Consider the following 23,081-nt stretch of genomic DNA (forward strand, 5'->3'; position numbering starts at 1 on the left):
TTCCAAGGGTGGATAACTCAAAAGCTAACCTTTAAATTTTTATGCAATTATTAAATACAAATTTTTGATAGTAATTTAATCTTAAAAATGTATTTCTTTTGGTTAACTATGTAATTTCTGTCACAAGTTCCCATGCTAAAAAGAAAAGCAAGCATTCAAGCTTAAAATGTCAGTGATATTGTTGTGTTTTTACCAGCTATCTGGATAAAGGATTCCATTCTTACTGTAAACAAATATAACTTTATTTTTAAAATCCTACAGGACCAACATGCCAGAAGCAATGGCATCTATATGGAAAGAAGAAAGGACAGAGCAGAAGACTGTTCTTTCTACATCGTGAGGGTATCCGCAGGTCTCTCGCTCCATATGACAACCTCAGGGTCGGTCACATGCAGCCCTACTGGGAAGGCTTGTGGCAGGTCATCAGTTGGTCCTGCTCCGCTTGTGATTTATTTTCTTTGACAGTTCATTCTTCTTTCTGTCAGACTGCTCTTTTTGCTTCCTTTGCAGCCACCCCCTTGGTCTCCCCACTGCTGTCTCTGGCACTGGTTCACAACAAAGCGCATTACTAAGCCAAAGCCTGCTGAGTCGACTTTTCAACTGCGCTGAAGATCATGTGACATTCATCCTCCCAAATAACAATTCTCTGTGGGTAATATGTTCCTACTTACCCTGCAGCTTCCAGACCTAGGCCTCAGAAGAGGTGCATAAACTACTAACAATACAGGTTGTCTTGTCTCACTGGGAAAGATGGCAATGTTTGCTCTTTATAGAAAGTTAATTATTCCAGTGGTCACTTTCTTTTAAGCCTTTTGAACAATTACAGAAGGCATTAAGAAAACTCACTTTTCCTTCTTTCTTCACCTTAACAAACTAAAGTAAAATATGGCTCTTTTGAAATGGGAAATATAAGGGTTTCACGGCCTTTGTATTACATGAAACAAACAGATAAACACAGAGGGATAGATACTAAATTACAGGTTTTGTAACTTGTCTTCAGTTAGAAAAACTGTCTGTTGTTTTACTAACTGTGTTTAACGTGGTTATTTCATATTTTCTAATTTGATAAGATGTAACTAAATAAACTCTTAAATTTTTAAAGCACAAGTTCATAAAACATTTTAATACCCAAGAAAATTATCAATCCACAAATTAAACAATACAAAAGAGAAGATAACATGTACACCCATGGCTGATTCATGTCAATGTATGGCAAAAAACACTACAATACTGTAAAGTAATTAGCCTCCATTTAAAATAAGTAAATTAAAAAAAAGAGAGAGAAGATAAATAGAAGCATGAGTTTTTTCAATCAGGAAACCAAAACCTCCAGGCTACATCAAGCAGATATTTGTTTTTAAAAAACTTCTAACACTCACTCCCTTTAGAGAATGCAAACTAATTTCTTTCTTTTTCAGTAAGATCTCTACAATTTGTAGAACTCTTAAGCCAAAATATTGACAAGCCCTAAATGTCCACTACCTATTCCAAATCTCATGAAAACACATTAACATTTAAATATTATATTAACTGAGTTGCACAGCTTTTTTATTAAATTAAAAGATAAATTAAGAAGACCAAGAAGTGACAGTCTTTAGAACTCCGAAAATAGCAGTGTGACAGAAGAGTTACAGAAACACAAGTGAGACCTGACTTTAGGCCACACTTACAGAGAAAACAGTGACAGACAACTTATTATTTTTTTATCGGGGAGGCTGTCAAATCAACATTCGCAATCTTTTTGACCCTTGTACCAAGCGAGTGATACGTGCTGCTGCAGGCCGAAGGCTATGTGTGTGGGGCCGAGCAGCGCAAGTGTTACCTCATTAGATGCCTCTTCCAGCTTGTTCTGGTAATCTGTCAAGGTGCGTCTCAAAGTCTCAAGGACAACAGAGAAGCTCGGAGGTTTATCTTTGTCCTTGTGGATGCCTACAGAAAAATATAGAATGAAAATATACCATTAAAGTCACAAAGAGAACAGTCAGCTGAAAAGACATCATGATACATGAGTAGACTCATTCTTCTAAGTACACTGCTGCATAGCCAAGTAGTAATCAATTTCTAAACAAGTGGTCAAATTAAGTTCATAATATATCAAATACAAATTTATGGCTACTTTGTACCTAAGTCCACCCTGTAGTTTGTAGTAAGATCTTTTTTTCTTTTTTCTTTTTCCCCCATTTCCAAAGGAACTATAGTATTTGTACATACCTGTCATCCAACAATTAAATAAACAGTCTATACTAAACACTGTTTGGGAGAGTTAAATATACTTACTTTGGTCCCTGTGTTGCTGATAAGTCAGGCCTATTTTTCTCAACCAATAATTTATGAACCCAAGAGAACATAATTTTCTGTTATGCTTAGAAATGATATTCTTCAATCCTTAAAATTCTCAAGTTACAATTTGAAATAAATTATAAAAATGCTATTACTATCTACATAGGCCCACATCATGTTTCAATTAAAACTCTTAAAACTGATACCCATTGTAAAAATGTATTTCCACATTATGCCCTCAAACTATTTTAATTTAGCTAGGACATAAGTTAGTTGAGTTAATCAAGGTCACATGGTTAAATGCAGTTTAAAATATTAATCCAAATCATCAAAAGTTTAGTTTCAAAAACTACTTTAAACTGCTTATTGTATTACTCATAAAGTGTAAAAAAATAAGTAGCAAATTTTAAAACATACTAAAAGTATAATAATCTCCCTCTCATATTTTATAATCTAAATATTAATATAGATAAGAAGCATTCATAATAACTTTTTTATTATTCACTGATTCATTCATTCAACTAATTCAACGCGTGAATGTATTCCTGCTGTGTACTAATCCTAGACATTAGGCAAACAGAGGTGAACAAGAGTGGTGGAGTCTGTTCTTATGGGATTTACCATCTGAAAAGAAGAGATGAGACAGTAAACAATTACACAAGCTCATTCGTCCATTCCTCAAGCATTTAGTTGCTGGAACTTTAGGGAGGGGAGGAAAGAAGGCAGTAACAAAGGAAAGAAAGGATGAGTAAAGGGGGGAAAGTCTTTGGTTAATAACAGAACAACTTTATTTACCTCAGAGTATTAATGATAATTATTATTTTAATTTTGAACAAAATATTAATAAACATTACATTCACCAAAGTATAATGTAAACACTATCTGAAGTATGGGTACACCTTAAATTTTATTAAAGAAAAGAATAATAATTAACTGAAAAACCAAAAGTAATATGGAAACGACACATATCCCAGCGAGAGGGGAAAAAAAGAAGACAGTGCCCTCAGCCATGAAAATGAAGGAGACAGTACTCTTCGGAATGACTGTGAGTTGGAGAGACAACTCATTAAAAATTTTATTAGAGGTCTTACCAAATATATTTTTTTTAAATTGCTCTCTTGCGCAAGATTAAAAAAAAAAATGTAATGTATAATTCTTTTCTTTTGCTACTACACAAGTAGGCCATGAATAAATCATTCAAGGACACCCGGGAAATCTGTTAGCTTATACAATAAGGGAGAAAACTTGCTGTTAGAAATCCAGAAGAATAAAATCACCATAATATGGTTGTTGAGGGATAAGGGGACAAAATGCCCTCTCCTTACTGACCCATGCAAATCTTATATTCTACATACAATAAAGTCTCTCTGCCTGAAAATGCTTTCACAATAAAGTTCAAATGAGGTGAAAAGTATGCTTTAAGTCCCGGCCACCTTCTTTATAAAAAGAAGTACTTACTGGTACCTTCACACGACAAAGTGTTCACAGCAAAAAGAAAGGACCCAGGAGCTTACTGACTAAAATGCGATTCAACCTAATAATGCCCTAATCACTGCACTATTGGCACCCCAAACAATAAACTACTGAACTATCCTACCAGTGAAAGGACTAAAAACTCACAGATAAAGAACAGTAATAAATAAACAAATACAGTAAAATTCTAACAGTAGTCATAAATGGCTTTACAAACGTCCAAGTGCAAATGAAGAACAGCATGTGTCACAACCATTTATAGTACCATTACGCCAACTCAAAATCTTCTTAGTTCCTCTGTCCTTGTCCCTGTCCGCGTATGTCTCTTCACACGGGTGCCAGCCTGTACTTTCACGTCACTGCTGCCTGTCTCAATCTCTTTCTCACTTTTAAGTAGGTTTCAAGTCTGGGTGCTCAGTCATGTCCGACTCTTTGTGACCCCATGAACTGTAGGCTGCTGGGCTCCTCTGTCCATGGGATTCTCCAGGCAAGAACAGTGGAGTAGGTTGCCCTTTTCTTCTCCAAGGTCAAGTCCGGGTTCACCTTGACATAGCTTTTCCTTGAATTAGTAGCCCACAGAACGGACTGAGATGGAAGGAAAGGGTCCAAACCTTCCATTTAAATGTTCCCTTTTGAACAATCTGAAAAACTAAATATTTTTACATGACTCAAATAAACCACTGTTTTTCTGGATGGTGTTATCTATCATCTCAGTAACCTACAGTTCCACAGAAGAAACAGTAAATTATAATGACTGAGGTAAGTCTATTTCCTCCACCTTGTCAACCATTCTATTTACTTCAGTATCCTGCAAGACCTCAATTATTAAGAAATAATGGACAGGACTTCCTAGGTGGCTCAGTGGTAAAGAATCTGCCTGTCAATGCAGGAGACACAAGTTTGATCCCTGATCCAGGAAGATCCCACATACCACGTAACAACTAAGCCCATATACCACAACTATTGAGCCTGTGTCCTAGAGCCTGCAAACCACAACTACTGAGCCCACACACCCTAGAGCCCATGCTCTGCAACAAGAGAAGCCCCTGCAATGAGAAGCCTATGTACCACTCACCAGTAGTGGTGAGAAGAGAGAGCTAGAAAGTAACCTAGGAGTAACCCCCGCTCGCCGCAACTAGAAAACAGCCTGTGCAGCAATGAAGACCCAAGAACGCCAAAAATAAATAAATAAATAAAAGTATTTTTTAAAAAAGAAATGGACAGAATATAAAATAAAAGACTCTATCTACTATAGAACAGGAATAGTCATATTCATCCTCAGAATAGAAAAAAAGAAAATAAAACCCTGTTGTTTAATACTGATTTTTAATCATGTAGTAAAACACAGAAAATAATATTAAAATGGGTTTTTCACCTGAGAAAATCTAAATATTTAATACAGTTATGACTAAGAAAATCCCTTTTTCATTCTAAAAGCACTGAATATAAACATTTTGTTGGCAGTTATATTTTACAAGCTCAGACTACATTCCATATATTAACTCATCTTATTTACTGAGATCATAAACATCTTCATTATCTTGCAAACATTGGTTCCCATCCTGGAGTTAAAAAAAATGGCTTATAACTTCCCTCACATACAGACAGTATTTATTATGTAAGTCCTACTCACCCACCCACTATGTCCCCAGGAAGAGTTCAAAAAATACCTCCTTTACCAAGGTTTAACAAATGTGTTGTGGGGTGGGGGAGGGGCTGAGCATCCTTGATGAGCTCTGTAGCCTGGTGGGCATCTAGGCGCAGTAGCTGGAGAGCCATGGGTAACAGTGGAAAATGATGCCACCAGGCTAGGTTCAGAGAAGATCTTGGAATCTCAAGTGATAAGGTCAAGTGGTGGCCTCAACTTGCAGTGACAAAATGGATATGGTTATCATAACGGGCAGTGGATTCGAAGTAATAAAATGGTTTTACCCACAGAGATCACTAGCATTGGCTACTGATCACAATATTCCTGGGACTAAAACAGATAGGCACTCTACTTGAATGTTACTCGACTCGTATAAGTAGAAATGTTCTCGTATACAAGGTTATTGTTACCATCTTTCTAAATTCCATATATATGTGTTAGTATACTGTATTGGTGTTTTTCTTTCTGGCTTACTTCACTCTGTATAACAGGCTCCAGTTTCATCCACCTCATTAGAACTGATTCAAATGTATTCTTTTTAATGGCTGAGTAATACTCCATTGTGTATCTGTACCACAGCTTTCTTATCCATTCATCTGCTGATGGACATCTAAGACTCTGTGGGAGAGGGAGAGGGTGGGACGATTTGGGAGAATGGCATTGAAACATGTATGATATCATATATGAAACGAATCGCCAGTCCAGGTTTGATGCATGATATTGGATTCTTGGGGCTGGTGCACTGGGACGACCCAGAGGGATGGTACAGGGAGGGAGGAGGAAGGAGGGTTCAGGATGGGGAACACATGTATACCTGTGGTGGATTCATGTTGATATATGGCAAAACCAATACAATATTGTAAAGTTTAAAAATAAAATAAAAAAAAAAATCAATTAAAAAAAAAAAAGATGAAAAGCCAGAAAAGTTCTGGGTCTGATTACCAGAAGTAGAAGTTAAATCTATACAAAAGACATCTTGGCCCTCAACCAATTCTGACTTGACTTTGTACACAGACCCAGTGCCAGTAGATCCCCTTTAGGAACCCGAACTATTCTGTGCAAAAAGATCATACTGCAAATCTATCTCCTAGCCTTCTTCCAAGAAACATGCAACCATTTAGCAGGGTGACCGTGTACTGGGGAAGGGGAATTACACATACCTCGGATAACTGGACACTGGATTGGAACTGACTCTAATTCCTGGAGAGCTAATAAGCTACTGTGGTTCACTAGTTAGGAGAGGAGCTTATACAAGAAAGCTTCGGTTAAAGTCTAGCTTCAGTGGGCCCAAGGTGAACCCACACAGTTGTTTTCCCACTTCGGACTGCGTTGTTATCAAAGACAAATGCAGAAACTGGCACAATGCCCATATTAGTTACCTGACCCACGGAATGAGGAGCTAACAGAGGAAAACAGGAAAATAAGTAAGTGGAAGTCACCAAAACTCTGATCTACCCAAATAGTAAATCAAAAGTAAAGCCACATTCCTAGAGAGACTGCAGAGGTTAGTGCCTCTGTGAAAGATGATAAAGGGTGGTGATTCCAACCACATCAGCATTCAACTCATCTATCTGGCTAGTGCAGAGTACAGATGGGTCCTAAGAAATGACAGTGAATTACTGAAAGCATAATCACACGTGATTCCAATCACAGCTGCAGTTACAGATGTAGTTTCATTGTTGGAGTAAATCAATCCATTTCCTGGAAACTGGAATGAGGCTATTTCTTCAATCCTTTTAATAAAAACCACCAAAACAGTTTCTTTCTGCTTGCAGGACCAGCAATCTACCCTCACGACCCTACCTCAGAACCACATCAACTCTAGCATAATCCAGTGTATAGAAATCTCTATCTGCTCTCCATTCCGGAAGACATCAAGTGTTCCACTTCATTCTCTACCAAGTTGATGATATTATTCTGACGGCTTGAGTTTAAGCAGGCCAAGTTTGGCAGGTCCTTACAGGCGAATGATAGTATAAGCTTTTAGAATTTGGGAAAAAAGCAAGCCATCCTCTACAGATAAGTATTCTCTTGAAAATCAGCTTTTGACTCACTACTGGTCCTTAGCAGACACTGCATTCACACTCCCCAATTTAGCATGTGACCTGAGTTGTCCACGATAAAATGGTTACTGTCAGATCCATCAACCCCATTAATTTGAGCATTCATGATAGCACTCTATCTCAAACGAAGGTGGTATATACAAAACTGCTGCTACTGCTAAGTCGCTTCAGTCGTGTCCGACTCTGTGCGACCCCAGAGACAGCAGCCCACCAGGCTCCCCCGTCCCTGGGATTCTCCAGGCAAGAACACTGGAGTGAGTTGCCATTTCCTTCTCCAATGCATGAAAGTGAAAAGTGAAAGTGAAGTCGCTCAGTTGTGTCCGACTCTTAGCGACCCCATGGACCGCAGCCCACAGGCTCTTCCGTCCATGGGATTTTCCAGGCAAGAGTACTGGAGTAGGGTGCCATTGCGTTCTCCAATATACAAAACTGGGTTCAAACAAATCTTGCAGGCACAAGCAAGCTGCATGAATAAGTAATCCAGATTTCCTATTGTTGTTACATTGCTTCTTCTGTCTTAACCTATATCCTGAACCTGTGGACAAGTTCCCGATAACCAGTTGACTAATGTCGGGGGTGGGGGGACGGGGTGAAGAGAATGGGCTTGTTATATAGATCTTTCTGTATGATATGCTGATATTACTCAAAAGTATTGGACTTCCCTGGTGGTCCAGTGGTTAAGAATCTGCCTGCCAATGCAAGGGACATATCTTCAATCCCTGGTCCAGGAAGATCCCACATGCTGTGAAGCCTATATGCCACAACTACTGAGTCTACACTCTAGAGCCCAAGCTCTACAACAAGAGAAGCCACCATAATACGAAGTCCACACACTGTAACTAAAGAGCAGCCCCCACTAGCTACAACTAGAAAGAGACTTCGTGCAACAATGCAGACTCAGAGTGCAGCCAGAAATTAATTAACTTAAAAAAAAAAGTAGACAGCTGCATCAAGACAGCCCTATTCAAGGGTGGCCTTGATGGATGCTGATGAAGCAAAAATCCCCCCAGTATGCAAAACTTCAAGTACTGGACCTGACTATCATTTTGTCTGGAATGAGAGATGATCAAAGGCACAAATATACACTAATCTGGAGGTAGTAGCTAGCAGATTGGCTGAATGGTCAGGGACTCCAAAAGATGATAGGAAAACCGGTCCCAAGGTGGTCTGAACAAGTGCGTGGACAGACCTCTTAAGATGGGCACTATGCCCTGATCAACTGAGGTGGAGGAGGATCTTAATAATCAGGAGGACAAAATGAAGTATTCTGTGGGTGTCAGATCAGATCAGATCAGATCAGTCGCTCAGTCGTGTCTGACTCTTTGCGACCCCATGAATCGCAGCACGCCAGGCCTCCCTGTCCATCATCAACTCCCGGAGTTCACTGAGACTCATGTCCATCGAGTCAGTGATGCCATCCAGCCATCTCATCCTCTGTCGTCCCCAGTCTTTTCCAATGAGTCAACTCTTCGCATGAGGTGGCCAAAGTACTGGAATTTCAGCTTCAGCATCATTCCTTCCAAAGAAATCCCAGGGCTGATCTCCTTCAGAATGGACTGGTTGTGGGTGTCAGCTAGCATATTTTCCCAGTCACTTTTCTCCCTGCTCATCTTTGTCACCCCTACAACCCAGGAGTCACAGCAGCAAGAGCAGAGGGAAGGCATGGGCTTGGCAGCATGGATCTTCACTCGCCAAGGCTGTCAGGATTACAATTCCTGCTAAGTGCCAGCTCTATCGATACCAAAGACAAACACTGAATCCATGATATGCCACCACTCCTGACTGGCACCAGCCATCTACCTGATGGCAAGCTGATTATACTAAGTCATTTCCATCATGGAATAAGCAATACTCATTCTTACTAGACACTTACTCTAGAAAGGCATTTTCCTTCCCTGATCACAATATTTCTGCTGAAATTGTCATCCACGAATTTACAAAATGTCTTATTCACCATCATGTATCCCATAGCATTGCTTCTGACCAAGGAACTCATTTCATAGCAAATTAAGTACTATGGAAATGGGCTCATTTACATAGAACTCACTGGGTTCAATCCTTGGTCACGGAACTAAGATTGTACATGTCACCATGTGTGACATGGTGTGACCAAAAAAGTTATTTAAAAAGTTAATGGACAAACAATCCCACTTCTGCATATCCAAAGGAACTGAAAGCAGAGCCTGGTAGAGATATTTCTATACCCATGTTAATAACAGCACTACTCAAAACAGCCAAGAGATGAAAGCAACCCAAAGGTCCATCAACAGATAAATTGATAGATAAAATGTGACAAATACGTAATAATGGAGTCTTGCTGTTGTTCAGTCATTAAGCCATGTCCAACTCTTTGTGACATAATGGACTGCAGCATGCCAGACTTCCCTCTCCTTCACTATCTCCCAAAGACTGCTCAAACTCATGCCCACTGAGTCAGTGATACCATCCAGCCATCTCAGCCTCTGTCACCTCTTTCTCCCCCTGCCTTCAATCTTTCTCAGCATCCAGGTCTTCTCCAGTGAGTCGGTTCTTCCCATTAGATGGCCAAAGCACTGGAGCTTCTGCTTTGGCATCAGTCCTTCCAATGAATATTCAGGATTGATTTCCTTTAGGATTGACTGGTCTGATCTCCTTGTAGTCCCAGGGACTCTCAAAAGTCCTCTCTGGTACCATAATTTGAAAGCATCAATTCTTCAGTGCTCAGCCTTCTTTATGGTTCAACTCTCACATGTGTACATGAATACTGAGAAAACCATAGCTTTGACTATGGTTGACTATGGTTTTCTCTATGATCCAAAGCACCTTTGTTGGGAAGGAGATGTCTCCACTTTTTAATACACTGTTTAGGTTTGTCATAGCTTTTCTTCCAAGGAGCAAGTGTCTTAATTTCATGGTCACAGTCACCATCTGCAGTGATTTTGGAGCCTAAGAAAATAAAAGCTGTCACTCTTTCCACTTTTTCCCCTTCTATTTGCCATGAAATGATGGGGCTGGATGCCATGATCTTAGTTTTTTGGATGTTGAGTTTCGAGCCAGTTTTTTCATTCTCCTCTTTCACCCTCACCCTCATCAACTAAAGAGGCTCTTTAGTTCCTCTTTGCCTTCTGTCATTGGAGTGGTATCATCTATATATCTGAAGTTGTGCATATTTCTCTTAGCAATCTTGATTCCAGCTTGTGCTTCATCCAGCCCAGCTTTCCCATGACGTACTCTGCACAGAAGTTAAATAAGCACGGTGACGATATACAGCCTTGTCATACTCCTTTCCCAATTTTGAACCAGATTGCTGGTCCATGTCTGATTCTAAATGTTGCTACTTGATCCACATACAGGTTTCTCAGGAGATAGGTAAGGTGGTCTGGTATTTCCATCTCTTTAGGAATTTTTCATAGTTTGTTGTGATCCAAACAGCCAAAAGCTTTAGAGTAGTCAATGAAGCAGTATATGCTTTTCTGGAATTCCTTTGCTTTCTCTATGATCCAATAAGTGTTGGCAATTTGATCTCTGGTTCCTCTGCCTTTTCTAAACCCAGCGTGTACATCTGTAAGTTCTTGGTTCATGTACTACTAAAGCCTAGGTTGAAGGAGTTTGAGCATAACCCTGCTAGCATGTGAAATGAATGCAACTGTATGGTAGTTTGTATATTCTCTGGCACTGTCCTTCTTTGGCACTGGAATGAAAACTGACCTTTGCCATTACTGTGGCCACTGCTGAGTTTTCCAAATCTGCTGACAGATTGGGTGCAGCACTTTAACAGCATCATCTTTTAGGATTTTAAATAACTCAGCTGGAATTCCATCACCTCCACTAGCTTTATTTGTACTAATGCTTTCTAAGGCCCCCTTGACTGTACACCAGGATGTCTGGCTTTAGGTAAGTGACCACACCATCGTGGTTATCCAGGTCATTAAGACCTTCTTTGTATAGATCTGTGTGTTCTTGCCACCTCTTCTTAATCTCTTCTGCTTCTGTTGGACAATGGAGTATTATTCAGCCTTAAAAAGGAATTCCTGTCACATGCCATAATATGGATGAACCTGGAGGATGTTTTGCTAAGTAAAAGAAGTCAATCATGAAAAGATAATATATGATTGCAATATAAGAGATATCTAAAGTAGTCAAATTCAGAGAAACAGAAAGTAACATGATGGTTATGAGGGACTTGCTGGCCAGAGAAAAGCTGGTAGTTACTTTTATGTGCTTCCCTGGTGGCTCAGTCTGTAAAGAATCTTCCTGCAATGCGGGAGTAGAAGACCTAGGTTTGACCCCTGGGTTGGTAAGATCCCCTGGAGGCAGGCATGGCAATCCACTCCAGTATTCTTGCCTGAAAAATCCCCATGAACAAAGAAGCATGGCAGCTATAGTCCATGGGGTCACAAAAGAGTCAGACACGACCGAGCAACTAAGCACAGCACAGAAAAATTTTATGTGTAAACTTGACTGGGCTACAGGCCCAGATATTCAGTTAAAAATTATTTCTGGGTGTGTCTATGAGGCTATTTCTGGACGAGACTGACATTTGCATCAGTAGACTGAGTAAAGCGGACTGCCCTCCCCAATGTGGGTGGGCCTCACCCACTCCACTGAAGGCCCAAAGAGAACAAAAGGCTAAGTAAGAAAGGATTCTTTCTGTCCACCTGACTACCTTCAAGCTGGAAATCAGTCTTCTCCTGCCTTTGGACTCAGACTCAGACTGGAACTTACACCATCAGGTCTCCTGTTTCTCAGGCCTTCGGAGTCAGACTGGCTCTCCTGGGTCCCCTATTTCTCAGTCACCTTAATTGTGTGATTAGTTAGTGAGCACACTGACTATGTTAGAAATGTTGAGCCCTCTTACTGTGGTCACACCCTTGGATTTCACAAACCAAAGCTTTGAGCATCATAAAGTAGGACAAGCTTGGTTTGTAAACCTCAGTGAACTGGGAGGTAAGGGAAGTAAGCAAGAAGAAACTGGCAAATGACACCAAAGGAGACCTGTGTGCTGCTCTTACAGACATCCTCAGTCTCTCAGTAACCCATGAGCCTCTAATTAAAAGGTGCCAGACACAAGATTCCTGAGGGCAAGTAAAAGTCTCAAGAAGATACTAGATCTAGGCAATAATCCTTTACGAGGGATGGAAAGAAGGAGAGATGAGAGGAAAGTACCACTTGACGTCCTGATTTTCTTAAGAACAGTCCCTGAAGCTGCCCGACTCCTGGGTGATATATACATACCTAAAGGCACCATATGTTTTTGCTATTATTTCCTAGGGTCCTTCAGCCTCTCCTAGTAGAAAGCAAAAGGATACTTCTGGAGTATTACAAATGATTTCCTCAAGGAAGGAAAGGTTGAAGAAGGTTGGAGGGGCTTTTGTCTCAGTCAACACAAAAGTCAAGCCGCCTGAGGAGGATTCAAGAATGAATTAGAAGAAAAACTTTCTTTCATGAACCTAATGAAGGAAAAGTCACATTCTAGAGGTGAAACCGTAAAACCATAGTAGGAAGCAATACTTGAGGCAGAAAGACTACATGGGTTCAAAGTCGGAAAGGACTTCTCCCTTATAAACACTCTAAGCATTTCTATCAGAAAAAAAATGAGTTATGAGTAGCTGTTGTATAGCAATTTCAGCAGAAAGTAGAAGGCAGAAATAGGAAATAAATGTCCATGATTGATTAAATTGAAGTCATCTTATCTAATAATAGTAAGCAATCAAGGTGGCATTTCCATAAGGCATGAAAGACAGTGACATCATTTCCACTGAAGATAGAAAGTCAGTCTTCTTGGTGACTCTTTATGGACTGCTACTCAAAAAGCTGCTAAAATCTTGAAAGAGATTCCATGACTACCTTTATAACCTCAAAAATTATCATTTAAAATAGAATATTGACCTACTGTTAACTCATTCATGCTTTTATTCATTGAAAAAATATTTGAGTGCTTCCTTTGTGCCAAGTATTGTCTACCTGCTTAAAACTCTTTAGTAAATGAAAGAGACAAAGATCCTTGCCCTCATGGAGCTTGGATATTGTGATGGTTGATTTTATTGCCAACTTGACCGGGCTAAAGGATGCCCAGAAAACCAGTAAATCACTTTTAGATGTGTCGATGAGAGTGTTTCTGGGACATATGAGCATTTGAATCAGTCGACTAAGTAAAGAAGATGTGCCCTCACCAACGTGGGTAGGGGAGGCAATATCCAATCTATCGACTTCCCTTACCTACCCCCCACTCTTAGCCCTCTCCTCCTCCAACCCCAAAGAACAAAAGGAAAGAAAGGAAAATTCTCTTTTTTCCTAAACTGAGACTTCCATCTTTTCCTGCCCTCAGACATCCTGCTCCTGGTTCCTGGATCCCCAGGAACCCCCAGTTTCTCAGGCCTTCAGACTCACATTGAATTATATCACTGCCTTTCCTGGTCCTTCAGCTTGCAGTGGAAAGACCACAAGATTTCCTAGCCTCTATAACCATGTGTGCAAACTCCTATATCTCCTCTTATGTATATCTATATAATCTTATTGGTTCTATTTCTCCAGAGAACCTTGACAATACAGATATAATAAAAAATGCACCACATAGTCTGGCAGAAATGCTTAAGAGTAATAAGTGCCATGGGGAAAAAAGGGAGAGAGGTAGGGAGGAACACATTATTTAGTCATCTTTGTGTAGCTGAACCCAGGGTTGACACAGTAGGCAATCATAATTGTTCAGGCTCTTCCACAAAATGTTGAGCAATAAAGTTTATTAATAATATCCCTCTTGGTTAAGTGGCAAAATTCCAACTTGAGCTGGTATGAGCAGAAAGAGAGTCCATTATGCTTATAGAGGGCTATTTGATGGAAGCCAAGAGCAAGAATAAAATCAAGTTCAAAGCAGGTATGTAAATAGTCAAGTATCAAAGGGAAGAACTGGCATAGTCAGAAGAGTTCACTGGGAAAAAGTTTAATGAAGATTTTACAGAAATGTAAGCAGGTTAAGAGAACAAAAAAGATATGATGTGATACCACAAACCAGCAAGAAGGAAGTTCAGTTCAGTTCAGTTACTCAGTCGTGTCCGACTCTTTGCGACCCCATGAATTGTAGCACGCCAGGCCTCCCTGTCCATCGCCAACTCCTGGAGTTCACCCAAACTCATGTCCATCGAGTCGGTGATGCCATCCAGCCATCTCATCCTCTGTTGTCCCCTTCTCCTCCTGCCCCCAATCCCTCCCAGCATCAGAGTCTTTTCCAATGAGTCGTCAACTCTTCTCATGAGGTGGCCAAAGTATTGGAGTTTCAGCTTTAGCATCAGTCCTTCCAAAGAACACCCAAACAGGAGATGGCAAGAGTGAACATCGACATTCTAGGAACCAGGAAACTAAAATGGACTGGAATGGGTGAATTTAACTCACATGACCATTATATCTACTACTGTGGGCAGGAATCCCTTAGAAGAAATGGAGTAGCCATCATGGTCAATGAAAGAGTCTGAAATGCAGTACTTGGATGCAATCTCAAAAACGACAGAATGATCTCTGTTCATTTCCAAGGCAAACCATTCAATATCACAGTAATCCAAGTCTATGCCCCAACCAGTAACGCTGAAGAGGCTGAAGCTGAACAGTTCTATGAAGACCTACAAGACCTTTTAGAACACCCAAAAAAGATGTCCTTTTCATTATAGCAGACTGGAATGCAAAAGTAGGAAGTCAAGAAACAGCTGAGGTAACAGGTAAATTTGGCCTTGGAATACAGAATGAAGCAGGGCAAAGGCTAATAGAGTTTTGCAAAGAGAACGCACTGGTCATAGCAAACACCCTCTTCCAAAAACACAAGAGAAGACTTTACACATGGACATCACCAGATGGTCAACACTGAAATCAGATTGATTATATTCTTTGCAGCCAAAGATGGAGAAGCTCTATACAGTCAGCCAAAACAAGACTGGGAGCTGACTGTGGCTCAGATCATGAACTCCTTATTGCCAAATTCAGACTTAAACTGAAGAAATTAGGAAAAACCACTAGACCATTCAGGTATGACCTAAATCAAATTCCTTATGATTATACAGTGCAAATGAGAAATAGTTTTAAGGGACTAAGTCTGATAGATAGAGTGCCTGATGAACTATGAATGGAGGTTCATGACACGGTACAGAAGACAGGGATCAAGACATCCCCATGGAAAAGAAATGCAAAAAAGCAAAATGGCTGTGTGAGGAGGCCTTACAAATAGCTGTGAAAAGAAGAGAAGCAAAGAGAAAAGGAAAGATATAAGCATCTGAATGCAGAGTTCCAAAGAACAGCAAGGCGAGATAAGAAAGCCTTCCTCAGTGATCAGTGCAAAGAAATAGAGGAAAACAACAGAATGGGAAAAACTAGAGATCTCTTCAAGAAAATTAGAGATACCAAGGGAACATTTCATGCAAAGATGGGCTCGATAAAGGACAGAAATGGTATGGACCTAACAGAAGCAGAAGATATTAAGAAGAGGTGGCAAGAATACACAGAAGAACTGTACAAAAAAGAGCTTCACGACCAAGATAATCATGATGGTGTGATCACTCACCTATAGCCAGACATCTTGGAATATGAAGTCAAGTGGGCCTTAGAAAGCATCACTATGAACAAAGCTAGTGGAGGTGATGGAATTCCAGTTGAGCTGTTTCAAATGCTGGAAGATGATGCTGTGAAAGTGCTGCACTCAATATGCCAGCAAATTTGGAAAACTCAGCAGTGGCCACAGGACTGGAAAAGGTCAGTTTTCATTCCAAACCCAAAGAAAGGCAACGCCAAAGAATGCTCAAATTACCACACAATTGGACTCATCTCACACGCTAGTAAAGTAATGCTCAAAATTCTCCAAGCCAGGCTTCAGCAATACGTGAACCGTGAACTTCCAGATGTTCAAGCTGGTTTTAGAAAAGGCAGAGGAACCAGAGATCAAATTGCCAACATCCGCTGCATCATCGAAAAAGCAAGAGAGTTCCAGAAAAACATCTATTTCTGCTTTATTGACTATGCCAAAGCGTTTGACTGTGTGGACCACAATAAACTGTGGAAAATTCTGAAAGAGATGGGAATACCAGACCACCTGACCTGCCTCTTGAGAAATCTGTATGCAGGTCAGGAAGCAACAGGTAGAACTGGACATGGAACAACAGACTGGTTCCAAATAGGAAAAGGAATACGTCAAGGCTGTATATTGTCACCCTGCCTATTTAACTTATATGCAGAGTAAAATGCTGGGCTGAAAGACGCACAAGCTGGAATCAAGATTGCCGGGAGAAATATCAATAACCTCAGATATGCAGATGACACCACCCCTATGGCAGAAAGTGAAGAGGAACTAAAAAGCCTCTTGATGAAAGTGAAAGAGGAGAGTGAAAAAGTTAGCTTAAAGCTCAACATTCAGAAAACGAAGATCATGGCATCTGGTCCCATCACTTCATGGCAAATAGATGGGGAAACAGTGGAAACAGTGTCAGACTTTATTTTTTGGGGCTCCAAAGTCACTGTAGATGGTGACTGCAGCCATGAAATTAAAAGACGCTTACTCCTTGGAAGGAAAGTTATGACCAACCTAGATAGCATATTCAAAAGCAGAGCCATTACTTTGCCAACAAAGGTCCGTCAAGGCTATGGTTTTTCCAGTGGTCATGTATGGATGTGAGAGTTGGACTGTGAAGAAAGCTGAGCACCGAAGAATTGATGCTTTTGAACTGTGGTGTTGGAGAAGACTCTTGAGAGTCCCTTGGACTTCAAGGAGATCCAACCAGTCCATTCTAAAGACTGGAAAAGCAATACTAATACCAGGAGACGCCTACAGGGTCAAGTGGAGGTAACGCTATCATCATAGACAAACACAAACCACAGCTGTGGGAGAGAACCCGCTTGACAGGAGCTGTAGCCACCAAAAATGAAACCACTGCCAGTACACACTGGAGGGAGTGGGGGAAATAAACACCGTGACATTCTCTGCTCTCCCTTCTTCCTCCACCCTCTTCATCTCCTGCTGGTGCATCGACAATCCAAATCCAACCCCCAGGCCAGAGGGCAAAGGAGCCCAGATCATGCAGTCCAGAGGTCAGCCTCCAGAAGGCAAAACAGAGACCAGAGGAGCATGGTTCCAGATGGGTGAAAGAATGAGTAACCAGCACAATATGGAAACAAAGACCACTGTAACAGAACAGAAATCACAAATTCAGCACACAATCCCTTTCCCAGGAACAAGAAGTTAAAAAAGATGGTCACTGAAAGATGAGAATAAAAAGAAAAACTTTATTAGAAGACAATTCTTTTTCTATAGGTCTAGTAATAACTTATGAGTTTCTTTGTTATCAACTATTTAACTTTAAACCTCAAAGGAGACATGACCTCATTATTCTTAGGTTTTCTAATTCAACTCTGCACATTGAAGCATTAAGATATGTTATGATAATAATTTAACAATTTTAAAGATCCTTAAAACCATTAAGCAATGACACATCTGAATAATAAAACACTATCACTGAAAAAGAAAATCTTATTCCTCAAAGCTTTAGCAAATACAAGTGAAAAGTGGATTTTTTTTCATGTCACTTTTATACACCTTGATTTTACAGTGACACACAATGAAATACTAATGCTTTTGGAAAAAGTTTAAATAAAAAAAAAGAAAGTTAAAAATAGATAGCAGCAAATCTCACTCAATTTCTAATGGTTCACCAGCAGAAATCTGCAGATTCATAATGTGAAATGGGCCTTGATCATATTTTTCTACTTTTATAAGGATAACAAACTTTTCTGAACTTAAGCGTTTCCTAAAGAACTTATTTGTCAAATATGCTTGATTCCTTTAGAAGAACAGTCTTGAAGCTATTTTAGGTGTAAGGAATTGAATTTTACATGGTTTTTTGAAAAATATAGTTGAGTCAGAAAGCAACTAAATAATTTGAGGCTGACAGTATGCCAAAAGAAAACTGAGGTAGAGAAGTGAAAATACGTAAGTCAAAGCCACTATAGCACACATAAGGGCACACACACACACACACACACACAAATTAAGGAAGCAGAAATCATGGAATGGAGAGCATTCATTAGTAACTAATTCTTTTTGCTTGATACCAAAATATGCCTACCCGATATATAATATTTATAGTTCTCTATCATATTAAGTGGGCTAATACTAAAACCAAAGTGTTTTACCGAAGTACTCATCTGGAGAGTATGTGCACTGTGGTAGGAAATGAAGGAGAAAATCAGACTGGAAAGCAGCAGTGAAGAATATGCACTGTTACAGCCTGTGTCCTACATAACCTTTTGAATACATGACCTTTAAGTTGCTGAAGGTTGCCTCAGAATTTGGCTCGGTTTGATGGAAACATCTGTTCCCCTTGCAGGTATACTGTATGGACTTTCTTCTCAGTTGGATTCAGAACACAGCAAGTGAGCCCTTGTCTGTCCAATCACACAGACACCAACACTTGTAAATCAAGTTCAGGTAGGACAGCAGCAGGTCCACAGTCCGTCACCCTTTCGCAGCCAGCTAGGCCAACTGACTGCTGTGAGAACTGCTCTTATCATGTCATCAAATCAAAACATGTTGAGATGAGGGACTGTAAGAGGCATCTGCAGAATTCCCAAAATGTAGGGACTTTGGAACATTGACAGATGCATCTGTCATTTTATACCTTCAACTAACCTGATGTCCACTGGCCCGACACAGAAAAGCTGTCCAGGATCGATTCCAATTCTTTCACGTTATTTTCACATGTCTCCACTAGAAAAGCCTGGTGCTTCTTAGCCTTTTAATTAAGAAAAAAAATTACACATAATAAGGTCACGCACTATAAGAGTTGCAGATTTTTTGTGTGAATACATAAAGCACAATTAAGTATAAATGTGCTAATAATTACTCCATTCAAATCTATTATTAATAAACCTCTATCTTAACCATTTCTTTTACTTGGCTTAATGCAACAATGTGTAAGGTCTCAATAACAATTGACTGAGGCCTCAGTGCCTGGCACTATTCTCAATACTCTAACATAGCAATTCTTCCTATCATCACAACAAATCTATGAGGGGAAGGGCCATCATTATCTCATTTTACAGATAAGGAAATGGAGACACAGAGAAACTGAGGAAAATTTTAAAAGATTATACTTGCAGTCATGTAGCAAATTGCCAGATAGTGGTCAAAAGTGAATGCAGTATGACAAATTAGAAGGAACTGTAGCAGACTACTCAAGAGCTGATGGCAGCTTAGATTAGGGTCTTGGCAGAGAAAAGGGTGTGTGGGAGTATAAGCACTGAAGGATGTTGGAGGGGTGCATACTTAGAAGATAGAATGGCCAACCTTGGTAACACTGCATTGTGTTAGATTATACTGACTGGATTGGGTTGGATTCGATTGGACTGGATTCAACTGGACTGGATGAGGAAATGCTCAGATAAAATGAGAAGTCAAAACTGATCCCAAGGTTTCAGACTAGAACTGGGTGGACTTCAGCAGCTGAGTAAGAACCATGGAAGTACAGGTGGTCTTATTTTGGCTGTTTCTGCTTATTTACTTGTTTGTTTCTGGTGGGTAATGTTAATCATAAATTCTGTTTAGATCATATTCCAGTAAAGCACTTTTAAAAGACTCCCAGCACCAGTAGACTACGTGGCAAATAACTGACCCTAAATATATTTGAATTAAAAAATAATAAATACAGTAAAAACTATGAGAGGCAGCTGGATGCAATGGTATAAAGCTCAGAAGAGAGGTCAAACATAGGCTTGAGAATCATCTAGGGATGTGAAGCTTGCCGTGAGAGTGTCTGACAGGAAGCGAAAAGAGTCTAGGATAAAGCCTAAGGAACTCAGGAATTTAATACTTGGAAAAGAAAAAGGCAGCAAAAAAGACTGGAAAAGGAGGAAGAAAAACAGAATAAGATAAAGTCATGAAAACCAAAATAAAAGAACATTTCAAGGATAGAGATATGTCCAGTGTCACAGAATATTCAAGAAAAACGGAGACTAACATGTTCCATGTTCACCGGACATGGAAGTCATTAGTGACTGTGATGAAGTCTGCTGTAACTCATATTAGAATAGGTCAAAAAGGAATAAGCCTGCAATTTTTTTTGTCTTAGTGACATATAAGAAATAGAAACAGTAAGTTTAGACAAAACACTTTTGGTAACAAGAGAAGGGGAGATAAAGAAAAAGGGCAGTATTGGAAACAAGAGTGGGATTGGAGAAGAGTTTGGATTTTTTTTAATAAGTGAGAAAAAGCATATTTAAAATCTGATGAGACAGAGGCACCAGTGAGGCATGCTTACAGCAACAGAAGAAATGGGAGAATAGATATTATAGGACAAAATTCATCATTAAAATACACAAAACTAACAATCCTTTCTTTGGACATCAGTTCAATTATCACTTTTTTGGAAATGCTATCTTTTACTCCTTGACTATGTCAATTAACCCTACTAGATTCTTCTCAGCACTTATCAGAGTTATGATTCCACATTTATTTGAGAGGTCTTCTGTTAATGTCTATCTCATTGAAAACAAGCTCCATGAAAGTAGGAAATATAGTCTTTTATTTTTTGCCCTTATCAATGCATCCCACAGACCCAGACAATACTGAGTATACACAATAAGAGTTAAATATCATATTTAACATGCTAAAACATGCTATCAACAGAAGATTGTTAAATCAATTAGGGTTCATCAACAAAGACTTCAAACAGAAAAAGTTCTATTACATTAATATACTAATATGGAAGATCTCTAAGCAATACTGTTGAGTTAAAAACAAAAGAGGAGGTAGAAAATGTATGTTCTACAATAAAATGGAAACAGTGGAAATAAAGTGGAAACAGTGGCTGACTTTATTTTTTGGGGCTCCAAAATCACTGTAGATGGTGACTGCAGCCATGAAATTAAAAGACGCTTACTCCTTGGAAGGAAAGTTACGACCAACCTAGATAGCATATGAAAAAGCAGAGCCATTACTTTGCCAACAAAGGTCCGCCTAGTCAAGGCTATGGTTTTTCCAGTGGTCATGTATGGATGTGAGAGTTGGACTATAAAGAAAGCTGAGCGCTGAAGAATTGATGCTTTTGAACTGTGGTGTTGGAGAAGACTCTTGAGAGTCCCTTGGACTGCAAGGAGATCCAACCAGTCCATCCTAAAGGAGATCAGTCCTGGGTGTTCATTGCAAGGACTGATGTTGAGGCTGAAGCTCCAATATTTTGGGCACCTGATGCAGAGAGCTGACTCATTTGAAAGGACACTGATGCTGGGAAAGATTGAGGGCAGGAGGAGAAGGGGATGACAGAGGATGAGATGGCTGGATGGCATCACTGACTCAATGGACATGGGTTTGGGAGGACTCTGGGAGTTGGTGATGGACAGGGAGGCCTGGCATGCTGCGGTTCATGGGATCACAAAGAGTTGGACACAACTAAGCAACTGAATTGAACTGAACTGAACAATAAAATCGGAGAAGGCAATGGCACCCCACTCCAGTACTCTTGCCTGGAAAATCCCATGGACGGAGGAGCCTGGTAGGCTGCAGTCCAGGGGGTCGCTAAGAGTCAGACATGACTGAGCGACTTCCCTTTCACTTTTCACTTTCATGCATTGGAGAAGGAAATGGCAACCCACTCCAGTGTTCTTGCCTGGAGAATCCCAGGGACGGGGGAGCCTGGTGGGCTGCCATCTATGGGGTCGCACAGAGTCGGACACGACTGAAGTGACTTAGCAGCAGCAGAATTATAAAATACCTGATTCAATGTCTGACTGAAAGCCCCTAAATTGAGATGTAAAACCAAACCAACAGGAGGAGGAGCCAAGATGGTGGAGGAGTAGGACGGGGAGAACACTTTCTCCCCCACAAATTCATCAAAAGAGCATTTAAACGTCGAGTAAATTCCACAAAACAACTTCTGAATGCCAGCAGAGGACATCAGGCACCCAGAAAAGCAGCCCAACTCTTCGAAAGGAGGTAGGAAAAAATATAAAAGACAAAAAAAGAGACAAAAGAGGGAGGGACGGAGTTCCGTCCCGGGAAGGGAGTCTTAAAAAGAGAGAAGTTTCCAAACACCAGGAAACCCTCTCACTGCCGAATCTGTGCCGAGCTTTGGAAGCACAGAGGGCAACATAAAAGGGAGGGGAAAAAAAATAAACAATTAAAAATCGCAGATTGTGAGCCCTACGGTAACTCCCCCAGCGGAGAGGCAGCGCAGACGCCTGCACAGGGCATTAGCAAGCGGGGGCTGGGCACGGAAGCGCGGCGCGGGCTGTGTCCCTTAGAGTAAGAATCGGGCCGAATGTCCTGAGCGCTATCTGAGCAAAATAATTTGGGCTAGCAAACCAGACTGTGGGATATCTACCACGCGAAAAGCCAGCCCTAACCTAAGACACCGCCAGGCCCGCGCACAGAACAAAGGACTGAACAGAGATAGCCGGCTGCAGACCTTCCCCCTCCGGTGACAGGCAGCCAGAGCCGGAAGGGGGCAATCGCAGCCCCAGAGAGACACTATCTATAAAACTGTAAGCAGGCTTCTTTGCTAACTAAAACTTCTTGGGGGTCTGGACGGTCAACAGCTGCCTGAGAAGGTGCGCCTGTTTTACACCCAGATAACCGAGTGGCGGGGAGGCGATAAGTCGCAGCATTGGCGCCC

At 40.5% G+C, this 23,081-nt stretch overlaps 1 protein-coding gene across 16 annotated transcripts in view; it reads right to left on the reverse strand.

The window, feature by feature from the left end:
* The window catches only part of CCDC171 (coiled-coil domain containing 171), a 338,655-nt gene that overhangs the window by 213,662 nt on the left and 101,912 nt on the right, over positions 1 to 23,081 (reverse strand). For all 16 annotated transcript variants that reach the window (XM_044939834.2, XM_044939830.2, XM_044939831.2 and 13 more), the window contains 2 exons: positions 19,103 to 19,205; positions 1,823 to 1,929 (listed from right to left, as the gene is read on the reverse strand). In XM_044939834.2, coding sequence (XP_044795769.2) covers positions 1,823 to 1,929; positions 19,103 to 19,205 — 210 coding nt within the window. The remainder of the gene's footprint in view (positions 1 to 1,822; positions 1,930 to 19,102; positions 19,206 to 23,081) is intronic.

This window comes from Bubalus bubalis, chromosome 3 (genome assembly GCF_019923935.1).
Source record: "Bubalus bubalis isolate 160015118507 breed Murrah chromosome 3, NDDB_SH_1, whole genome shotgun sequence".
In the NCBI taxonomy this organism is placed as follows: Eukaryota; Metazoa; Chordata; class Mammalia; order Artiodactyla; family Bovidae; genus Bubalus; species Bubalus bubalis.